The sequence below is a fragment of the Maniola hyperantus genome, chromosome 15, assembly GCF_902806685.2.
Source record: "Maniola hyperantus chromosome 15, iAphHyp1.2, whole genome shotgun sequence".
Lineage (NCBI taxonomy): Eukaryota > Metazoa > Arthropoda > Insecta > Lepidoptera > Nymphalidae > Maniola > Maniola hyperantus.
The window spans coordinates 4,362,700-4,373,732 of NC_048550.1; the positions used below are offsets into that span (position 1 = coordinate 4,362,700).

The 11,033-nt window shown below is 37.3% G+C and overlaps 2 protein-coding genes across 5 annotated transcripts in view; one reads left to right on the forward strand and one right to left on the reverse strand.

Annotated features, from left to right (window-relative positions):
• Positions 1-7,613, forward strand: part of LOC117989011 (glutathione hydrolase 1 proenzyme-like) — a 35,909-nt gene extending 28,296 nt beyond the window's left edge. For all 4 annotated transcript variants that reach the window (XM_034976313.2, XM_034976312.2, XM_034976310.2 and 1 more), the window contains 5 exons: positions 2,608-2,857; positions 3,342-3,532; positions 5,302-5,542; positions 6,846-6,959; positions 7,154-7,613. In XM_034976313.2, the coding sequence (XP_034832204.1) occupies positions 2,608-2,857; positions 3,342-3,532; positions 5,302-5,542; positions 6,846-6,959; positions 7,154-7,303 (946 nt within the window). In that variant the 3' untranslated portion in view covers positions 7,304-7,613. The remainder of the gene's footprint in view (positions 1-2,607; positions 2,858-3,341; positions 3,533-5,301; positions 5,543-6,845; positions 6,960-7,153) is intronic.
• The window catches only part of LOC117989018 (cytochrome c oxidase subunit 6A, mitochondrial-like), a 104,488-nt gene that overhangs the window by 65,515 nt on the left and 27,940 nt on the right, over positions 1-11,033 (reverse strand). The gene's annotated exons all lie outside the window — the stretch shown is intronic.

Consider the following 11,033-nt stretch of genomic DNA (forward strand, 5'->3'; position numbering starts at 1 on the left):
CAACTAAACATTTTTCCTTCAAATTAAGCCTTGAAGGCTTGAATGCATTTTTAAATACCAGCAATAGAATAGAATACTTACAATATAATATGTTTATTCAAGTAAACTTTTACAGTGCTTTTGAATCGTCAAATTATATTTAGGTACCACATGGTTCGGAATTCCTTTCTAACCGAGAAGAACCAGCAAGAAACTTGATACCTAACTTCTCAGCGACAGGTCGGGACTCGGGATGGCAATCGGGGAGGGAACGCCCCGAACACCTGCACAGCCCCTGCACTAACCCGGTGCTGGCGAGCGCGGGTGACGTGTGGGTGTTCGGGGCATTCTCCCGCCTTATACCCGGATAGCCATCTCGACCTGTCGCGGACCATACCTACTCGTTAAATCTTATAGGTACCTAATCAGTTTCAGTAATTTTGTCTCTTCCAAGTTTCAATGATCAATAATAAGAAATTAGGTAGAGCATACAGTGGCGTTTAAGTCATAGAGGCATAAAATCACAGAAAAGTAGAAATTTTAAACGTGACTTAAACCATGTTTTACATTCGATAACAAAAGATAGGTATCATTAAACTATTTTTTAACACATTGGAAGAAAACGATTAGATATAGAACGTAATCCGCAGTAGTAATAATTAGATAATTTTAATCTTTGCTTACCTACCTATTGAAAGTACGTTCATAATTGGTTAAATAGTAAATAGGACAAATAAAAAAAAATATGTAGACAAATAGTTTGAATACAAAGAAAACTCGTTATTTTTCAATGACTCATTTTTAAATAATGTTATACATAGGTATTTTCCAGATAAATAAATGTTTTCAATGAAAAATTTGTGAATAATGAATGGTAAATTAATGATATCAGCTGAGCAATTAGTAGAAAAAGAAAAGAATAGCTACGAGTAATTTACATTTAAGTAGTAGACACAGAAGTGTTTGTTCTCGAAGCAGAAATATCGATATGATGATGAAATATTTGTTTAATATTATACCACGATATACCTAAACTATTATCTACGTCGTAAAAATGTGCCGTGTCGTTTCGAGAATATTGGTCACATCAAGCTAGATTCTAGAAGCTTATGAATACCTAAATGTCAAACTATAAAAATATTTCCGCGGTAAGTATAATAAGATATCCGCGACGACGATATACAGAACCAGAGAAGGTAACTAAAAATTTAATCTGTGTACTATGGAACATAATAATGTAGGTATAATAGTACCGAATGCTGTAAATAATCATCATTATCATCAACCCATTTCCGGCCCACTACAGAGCACGGGTCTTCTCTCAGAATGAGAAGGCTTTAGGCCACAGTACACCACGTTGGCCAAGTGCGGATTGGCAGACGTCACACCTTTAGAGCATTTCGGAGAACTCTCAGACATACAGGTTTCCTCACGATGTTTTCCTTCACCATTAAAGCAAGTGATATTTAATTGCGTAGAAGGCACATATATGACTCCGAAAAATTAGAGGTGTGTGCCCGGGATCGAACCCCCAACCTCTCGATTACGAGGCGGATGTCTTAACTGCTAGGCTATCACGCCTTAATTAATAGTTAGGTATGGTATAATTTAGGATCGTTTTCATTAACCTTTGAGGAAACACTTTATATATGACCTTTGTACATGGGTTCATACAAACGGTTGCGGAGGTCAAAATAGCAGCTGCACGAACGGTAAAACTATAAACTGAGTCTAGATAAAGTTATAAGTAGGTACCTATCTAAATGTCACATCGATTCCGTAAACCCAGCTATGTAGTATTTAGGTTTTTATTTTAGAATTTTTTCTTTTAGAAATCTACCTGATCCATTTTTCCTTATAATCTACCTATGATGAAGTCTCTAAGAGGTAAGGAGAGAATTTTTAGATTAGAAAATTCCCCATAAAAACTTAAATCGGGATTTCGGACTCTCGCCATTTCTTCTTAGAATGATAAGATTTAGGTAAGATTGGTAAAATAGTTGGTAAAACTTTTCACAATAATATGGCACAATAAATATAAATGAAAGAAGTCGTAATTTTATACATAGGTACTGAGAGTTGAGAAAGTAAAAATAGAGTTGCTGATAAATACCGGTCAGACATCCTAATAATATGTACCTACCTATTGATTAAATAGCTTAGGTACTTTGTATGTAGATACTAAAGGGGATCAGGGATGTGCGTGAAACTCAACAGTAGGTATAACCACAGAATATATAATACCACCTTAGTATAACTACCACAATCTTAGCTCATTAAATGTACTAGCTTATGCTCGCGACTTCATTCGCGTGGACTACACAAATTTCAAACCTCTATTTCACCCCCTTAGGGAATGAATTTTCAAAAATCCTTTCTTAGCGGCTTAGCTTATAATAGCTATCTGCATGCCAAATTTCAGCCCGATCCGTCCAGTAGTTTGAGTTGTGCGTTGATAGATCAGTCAGTCAGTCAGCCACCTTTTCTTTTTATATACATATTTAGGTGTTGTCTAAATAATTCTTCGCCCAGCATATTTCTTGGAGATAAGCCACAAAACCATAAGTATTGAACCCACAGAATCATAAGTATTAAAGTATTCAATCAGATGTGCATATTTCCTTTCAGACCAAAAATCACAGACCCAATAGCAGTTCCACTCAGCAACGGCGATATCCTCTACACACCCCCGCCTCCAAGCAGCGGCGCTATCCTCGTGAACATCCTGAACACCCTCAGCGGATACAACTTCACAGTGGACAGCATCAACGGCACGGATAACACGATCCTGACCTATCACAGGACGTTAGAAGCCTTCAAGTATGCGTACGCAGCGAGAACAAAGTTGGGGGATGTTGATTTCTTGGATTTGAATGAGGTATGTGAAAGAATTTTCATAAAGGACAAGAATCAACATTGTCACCCACCTTTACTAACCCCATCTTGAAAGCCTGCCATCTTGAAGGCAAGAGTGAATAGGTAACTTCTAGCAAAGCGCGCTCCAACTCGTTTCGTCATTGCTTTCCTTAAGGTATGGTTGCCGCCAAACGCAAGTAAACCACAAAAAATGTGACTGTTCTAGTGAATCTTGGATATCCTCAGCTGACACCTAGAAGTTTATATAAAAGGAGTGGTTCCTTTTATCTTCGCATCGCATCGCATCTTTATTGTCCACTCATAACACTAAATAACTAGATGATGCCCGCGACTTGGTCCGCGTGGGTTTAGGTTTTGAAAGATCCCGTAGGAACTCTTTAATTTTCCGGGATAAAAAACACAATTAATGCTAATGAAGAAATAACCACTTAAATATCATATATCATATATATCATATATATTAAAATCAGTATTACGTATTTCAGTTCCTCCAAAACATCACAGCACCGGAACACGGCGTAGAGATCAGACTGAGGATCAACGACACTACGACCAGCAACGACACTAGTTACTACGGCGCTAAGGAGTACACCAAGGCGGACTCAGGCACCGCGCATATATCAGTCATCGCTGATAACGGCGACGCGGTGTCCATGACCAGCTCTATTAACTTTTAGTAAGAAGTTTACATAATGTTTCTCAAAGGTGCATGAAGTCTGCCAATCAGCACTGATTTCAGTTCCTCCAAAACATAACACGGTGTAGAGATCAGACTGAGGATCAACGACACTACGACCAGCAACGACACTAGTTACTACGGCGCTAAGGAGTACACCAAGGAGGACTCAGGCACCGCGCATAAATTAGTCAGCGCTGATAACGGCGACGCGGTGTCCATGACCAGCTCTATTAACTTTTAGTAAATAGTTCTCATAATGTTCCTCAAAGGTGTGTGAAGTCTGCCATTCCACACCGGGCCAATGTGGTACTATGGCCTAAACCCTTCTAATGCTAAGAGGAGACCCGTGCTCAGTAGTGGGCCGGCAACGGGTTGATCATGATGATAATGATGAAGTTTTCCATATTTTAAAGTCAAACTCAAACGAGTTCATAAAATACTCTACTCAGTGACAGGATCGCAAGAGCTCGCGTGGTAGTGGACGCCCATTCGGTGGTCTAGGATCATCATCATCATCATCATCATCATCAACAACCAATAGACGTCTACTGCTGGACATAGGTCTCTTGTAGGGACTTCCACACGCCATGGTCTTGCGCCGCCTGGATCCAGCGGCTCCCTGCGACTCGTCTGATGTCGTCCGTCCACCTAGTGGGGGGTCTTCCAACGCTGCATCTTCCGGTGCGAGGTCGCCATTCCAGCACCTTGGGACCCCAACGTCTATCGGTTGTCTATCGGTCGGTCTAGGATGCAATGTAGCAATTCTATTTTATATTATACCTGACTTCTACGACCTAAAATTTGCCGCTTACTTTGCCCGGTCATGAGCATTCGATTATAGAGTCAGTTGGCTCTCAGGTCAGCGCTCGTGAATCGTGATGACCAGCCAGCTCTTTCCTGAGCGGCGGTCTCAGGATTTAGAGTTTTATTCAATTTTACACCTGATTAAAATGCTTTAAAGATTTAGGTTTCCGCCTCTTCACACAAGATGGCGCTAAAATATTAACTACTACACGTGTTGGTAAAGTCTTTCAGAACCATCATTCGATTATCTTCAAAAGAATATGGTATCTGATAACGAATCGAACAAGTAGTTTAAAAAGTTTAAAAAACCCGACTGCGCTGCGTATTTTTCAGCCCACACATTAAAGAGCACAAAATCCGCCATTTTGATTTTTTTTAAGAATTTTATATACCCAGTGACACTCGCGCCATTAAGACGAATCTAATGATGTAGCATTTATCAAAATCGGTTGAGCCGTTGAGTAGTTACGAGCGGACATCGGAACGGATATATTATGTACATACATGAAGGTCAAACACATAACCCTCCTTTTGGGCTTTGCCGCAGTCGGGTGATAAAATACGTCCTCTAGCAAAATTGGGTATTTGACTCCAATTTTTTTATTACTACTATAAACTAGGATAAAAATAATGACGTAAAGTGAAAAAACTAATTAAATCGATCAAATTACAAAAAAGCATTTAAATATTTCTGATTAGACAGAGATAGCGATATAGCATTTTGTCGTCACACCTTACTAATGCCATAGTAGCTTCGTGCGGTTTCATACAAATTTTCGTTTTGCGAGAAAGGGATAGAAGACCCTCCCACTCCAAAATTAAAATGCTTGTAACTTTGTAAATCTTTGTTGGATTTTAATATTTTTTCAACGTACGTCATTATTTTTATCGTAGTTTATAATAGAGTAATAATATTTATCAAATTCAAAAGTAAGAAAATACCAAATTCTTTGCATTCACAGCTATGGAGCAGGCTTCACAACCCTCAACACGGGTATAGTCATGAACAACGTAATGGACGACTTCTCCTCGCCGGGCTTCGCGAACTACTTCGGCGTGAAGCCCTCCGAAGCGAACTTCATCGCGCCAGGCAAGAGGCCGCTGTCCTCAATGAGCCCCAGCATCATCGTGGATAGGCACACCAACGCGAAGCTTGTCATTGGCGCTTCTGGTGGGACTAAGATTGTGACTGCTATTGCTCTGGCGAGTTTCATCTCTATCTCTCTCTCTCTCTCTCTCCATGTTACACTAAGCCCGCTCTAGCGCACTTCATCGCGCCAGGCAAGAGGCCGCTGTCCTCAATAACCCTTAGCATCATCGTGGATAGCCATACCAACGCGAAGCTTGTCATTGGCGCTTCTGGTGGGACTCCTATTGCTCTGGTGAGTTAATCTCTATCTCTCTCCTTCTACCGTATATGTATTGAGTCCACTTCCGGGTGACGTTAGAAATCGGGGGACTTTGTATACCTGAATTTGGCCTTTTATCTTACCTGTGCACCTCGAGGAGCACGTCTCCCGGCTATTATAACTTAAACCACCGTAAAATCTAAAACTGGTAAAATACAGTTGAAAAGGCTATATAATAATAGGCTACTTGACACTTTTTTTAAGTTGGTCTTAAATGGTTAATATTTGTCCTATTATATCAAAAAAATTAACACTATATTTTTTTGCGCCCTAAAAACCGTAAAACTTTAATTTAAAAATATATTTTTCTTAGCCACGTGAAAACACTAATTATCGTTATTGTATCATCCGAGAATGTAAAAAACGCATCGATAAAGACCACAGGAAAGTTGTGGATTAGAGTGCCCAGTGAAATAAATATACGTAACACGCAAAGACTTGCTTAAAGGGATCCTATCCTATATGACTAACGACTTCAACCCAAATTTATTTTTGCAAAGATCACTTTGTTGTAAGTCTTACTTAATAACTTATTCAATTTATAAAGAGAAAACGATATTTCTTTACGTTTACTATGAGTTTTTAGAAATATATAAAAACTAGCTTATGCTCGTGACTTCGCCCGCGTGGACTTCATAAATTACAAACCTCCATTTAACCCACTCAGGGGTGGAATTTCAAAAAATCCTTTCCTAGTGGATACCTTCTCTTTACCTACAAAGAACACACGCACAAAATTTCATGTATCTAGAACCAGCTGTTTAGATGTTTAGGCTGTGCGTTGATGTATAAGTTAGTCAGGACTCTAAATTTTATATATATGGATACTACGTTAGTCCCCGCGTGACAGGGATGACATTTCTTTGTTTACATATTAATGACGTCACATCATGGCTGACAGCGTTTTCTGCGTTTCAAATAAAAATAAAAACTGTATTTTTTTAAATTGGATTTATATATCCATCCTGCGTTTTTAATAATTGTTATTGATATATTTCGTTGTCTTAAGCAAAATACTATAATAAATAATCATTTATTGGACGGAATTAGATATGAGTCAAGTAGGTAGCCTATTGAAAGAGCATCATTGTCATCAGGTAACAATGCGCAAGTTATGGTTCGGACAGACAATCAAGCAAGCCGTGGATGAAGCCCGCATACACCACCAGATATTCCCCATGAACGCACAATACGAGTTTGGAATAACTGAGGTGAGTAAGAGGTCTTTTGAAGTTTCTGATTTGCAGTTTACACCGTTATAAGGGCCTGTTTCACAACCGCCAGATAAACTGACGTAGTTTTTTTTTGAGAAACAGCTGCTCGATTGCGGTAGAATGACAGCTACAATGTCACGATCGCAATCAATTATAATTTAATGATAGTTATTATTAAATTATAATTTTAGGACATAGTACAAGGTCTACGTGCAAAAGGACACGGCATGGAGCGATATCGTGGTAGGGGGTCCATCATCTGCGCCCTCTATCGGAACAAAACTGCGATCTACGCAAACGCAGACTTCAGAAAAGGAGGCGACGTAGCTGGCATGGATTAACAGTAGCCACTGCATTTTGAAATAAATAAAATTTATTTGTCTGGGCCGGACTCGACAGTAGGTATATCCCGATTCTTTATAAGGGGGTCGGTTGTAATAATGCAGCTTACAGTGCGATAAGGCTTTCTTGGCACTTGAATGACATTCACAGGGGGCCCTGTTGGAGAACAAAGGCTGAGAATATTAAAACAAGAACAAAAGGGACACTTGACGGCAACGTTAGTTCCGATTTTCTCCACGCGCCTAGATAGCCTTGTCGCACTGTTCATTGTTGAATTCTGTTTTTGTACATATTTCTTCGTTATTTTGTCGATGAAATAATCCCCCTTATGATTTTTTTTTTTTTATTCAGACACAAGTTAGCCCTTGACTGCAATCTCACCTGGTGGTAAGTGACGATGCAGTCTTAGATGGAAGCGGGCTAACCCAGGAAGGGGTATGGCAGTTTTTAATATACCCATGCCCCTTTGGTTTCTACACGGCGTCGTACCGAAACGCTAAATAGCTTGGCGGCACGGCTTTGCCGGTAGGGTGGTAACTAGCCACGGCCGAAGGCCAGACCAGACCAGAAATTTAGAAATTAAATCCCTGCCAGAACTACAGCGCTTATCACTGCGCCAGGGAGGTCGTCTCTTATATCTTCCTACAACCCTAATTGGTACCACAAAGCGATTCATTATATTATGATTAGAAGTATTCTCAACTTGTAAATATTTCTATATTTTCAATAAACTTCTTTTTAAAATAAATAAAATACTCAGATATTTCCAGGTATAGCTTATTTGTAAATAATACCCACTGTTGTAGTAATTAAGTACTTGTCACAAAAAAAATCTTTTATACTTATATTCAATACTTACACATTTAAGTATTGAATTTCAAGTCTCAATTCATTGTATGTATGTACTCAAAAGCTAGCTTGTTATTTTTAAATCTAACTGATTTGCATGAGCAAGTTAAATAATTACGCGATAACTTTTGTTATTGTTCCTATTTTATATTCTTCTTATCTATCTACACCAATATTTTATTACTAGGTACAAAGTTGTAGGCATTTCAATTTCAACCCTACTTAATATTATAAATGTGAAAGTTTGAATGTTTGGATGTTTGTTACTCAATCACGCAAAAACGGCTGAACGGATTTGGATGAAAAGAGATTGCCCATTTTCTTAGGAGCTTTGGGCCCCCCCTAATATAATTGTTATGTCACCATGGTTCTAATTTTATTTTGTAGACAAATAATTAACTCTGCAAACGATTTCTATTTATTCACCCTGGTTATAAGGATATCTTATTTTTTATATTGCTGATATTGAGGTTATATTTAATTAATACTTCTTCAAAATAAATGCATGTTTACGATTCTAACTGTAATTGTGGATATTTTCAATAATAGAGTGAAAAAAGTCGTTATAAAACATAATCGTAAAAAAATAACACATTTAAAAAAAAATATTATGTATTGACACGACGCCACAAAAGAGGGCCCGTTCACGGGCGATCTCCTTTGGTATGGAGGTAGAGTATACCCTGGATTAACACATAGGCTACTTTTTATCGCGGAAAATCAAAGAGTTCCCCCGGGATTTTGAAAAATGTAAATCCACGCGGACGAAGTCGCGGGCTCCAGCTAGTAATAATATAAAAATGAAAAACAATTGTTGGTAGCTCTCGGTATGAGACGATGCAGTATATAATGAGACTCGCCATTTTAACTTTATGTGTGAACTGTTATGTCAAAAGTACGATTTTTGTCCTTATTTTAAAGGTGAACTGTACTTTTCACATGACAGTTGACACAGAGTTAAAATGGCGAGTGAGTTCTCAATTTGGACGGACTAAAACTGAAAAATCATTCAGGTGCATAAGTTCACAGGTAAATTTTTTGTTGTAGTTATAATTGTTATTGTAGTTACATAAACTTATTATGTTTGATATTTACCTACCGGTGTTATGAAATTACTGATGTAAATATAGCAATCAATTCTACAGGAATACGGAAGTGGAGTTTTTATTGAACGTGAAATCTACACCTACGTTCCTAATTATTGTTCCTACGTATGATTGTAGGTATGGTACATTATATTGCACGCTAACTAACTATTATATTATGTATATTATATAGTAATTTATAAACTGTGCAGAAAAATACAATAAGTGTTTTTTAGAAATAATATAATATATGATATTTACTTATATCCCTTATTTTAAGACAAAACGTAAAAACTTACGACAATAATGAAAAATGTCTTAGCAAGTGTCTTAGCGAATAAATAATTTTTGTTCACATTATCGAGATAGTTAACAAGGTGATAAATAACGACTATTGTAATAAGTATATGTACCTACTTAAACTTATGCAATCAACAAGTAGGCAGCATAATAATATGAAAACATTGCGAGTTGAAAGTTTACCAAATACTATTTAAATACGGAAGGTTCTCATTCGCAAAAATAGAACATAAAATTTTCTAGGTAAATATAAGTATATGAACATTAAAAAAAAATTTATCGCCTAGGTACCTACTAGGTATAAAAGATTTCCTGAAGAAATATTTTAGAGATTTGGGAGTTTGACATAATCCCTAGTTTTAATCCTGACTACGGCCCTGTTTTGTAACTGCTTATACATATAATTTGATTAAAGTTATAATGTGCTGTTATTGATTTTTTTTTTCAAGTATAGGTATAGTACGCGACAGGTCAAGATAGCATTCGGGGTTGCGACGCCCCGCACACCCCCCGCGTTAACCCGGTGCGGGCGAGCGCGGGTGTGCGGGGCGTCCCCCCGTCTCATACCCCGATTGCCATCTCGACCTGTCGCGAACTAAATATGCTATTCGTACATTCCATTGACGGCATTTAACTTATTGTACGTTATTATAGCTCATGTTAACAGTATTATGAATATGTTTAGCCTAAGTATTCTGTGCGAAACTGAATATATATGGAACTGAAATATTTTCACATTTACTAAGGCAAACGAATTTCTGTGTCTGGGTCTGTTAAAAATAAACAGAAAATTGTTTTATTAAAATTTCTTGAATTTTCGAAACATATTTTATTATTTTATACCTACAAAGATCTCTGCCGGTAAAGATGGTGCCTAAATTCAATCAATATATCTATAATGGTTCATTAATTTACTAGTAGCTTTGTTGTTAGTCAAAAAAGATCATACAATTTTTTCACAAATTATAATGTAATAAGCAGGAGGTAACATATTTACAGATTAACTAGCTTATGCTCGCGACTTCGTCCGCATGGACTACAAAATTTCAAAACCCTATTTCACCCCCTTAGGAGTTGAATTTTCAAAAATCCTTTCTTAGCGGATGCCTACGTCATAATAGCTATCTGCATGCCAAATTTCAGCCCGATCCGTCCAGTAGTTTGAGCTGTGCGTTGATAGATCAGTCAGTCAGTCAGTCACCTTTTCCTTTTATATATATAGATTTCAAACAGAAATTATTTTGGCCGTTAGTATACTTTTACATGCATTTTCTTCTGTAGAAATAATAGTGAGTAAGTGCATCAAACTACTATGACAATTATTAGTAAATAAAACAAATTTATAACGTCATTAAACAAAGTATTTATTAAACAAAACCGAGCAAAATACAAATATACAATAAACCAAAACCTACATATTAATACAATTTCGAGTTAGATTGCATTGTAATTGCATTGCATTACATTAATTAATAGGTACTTAATTAATAAACTT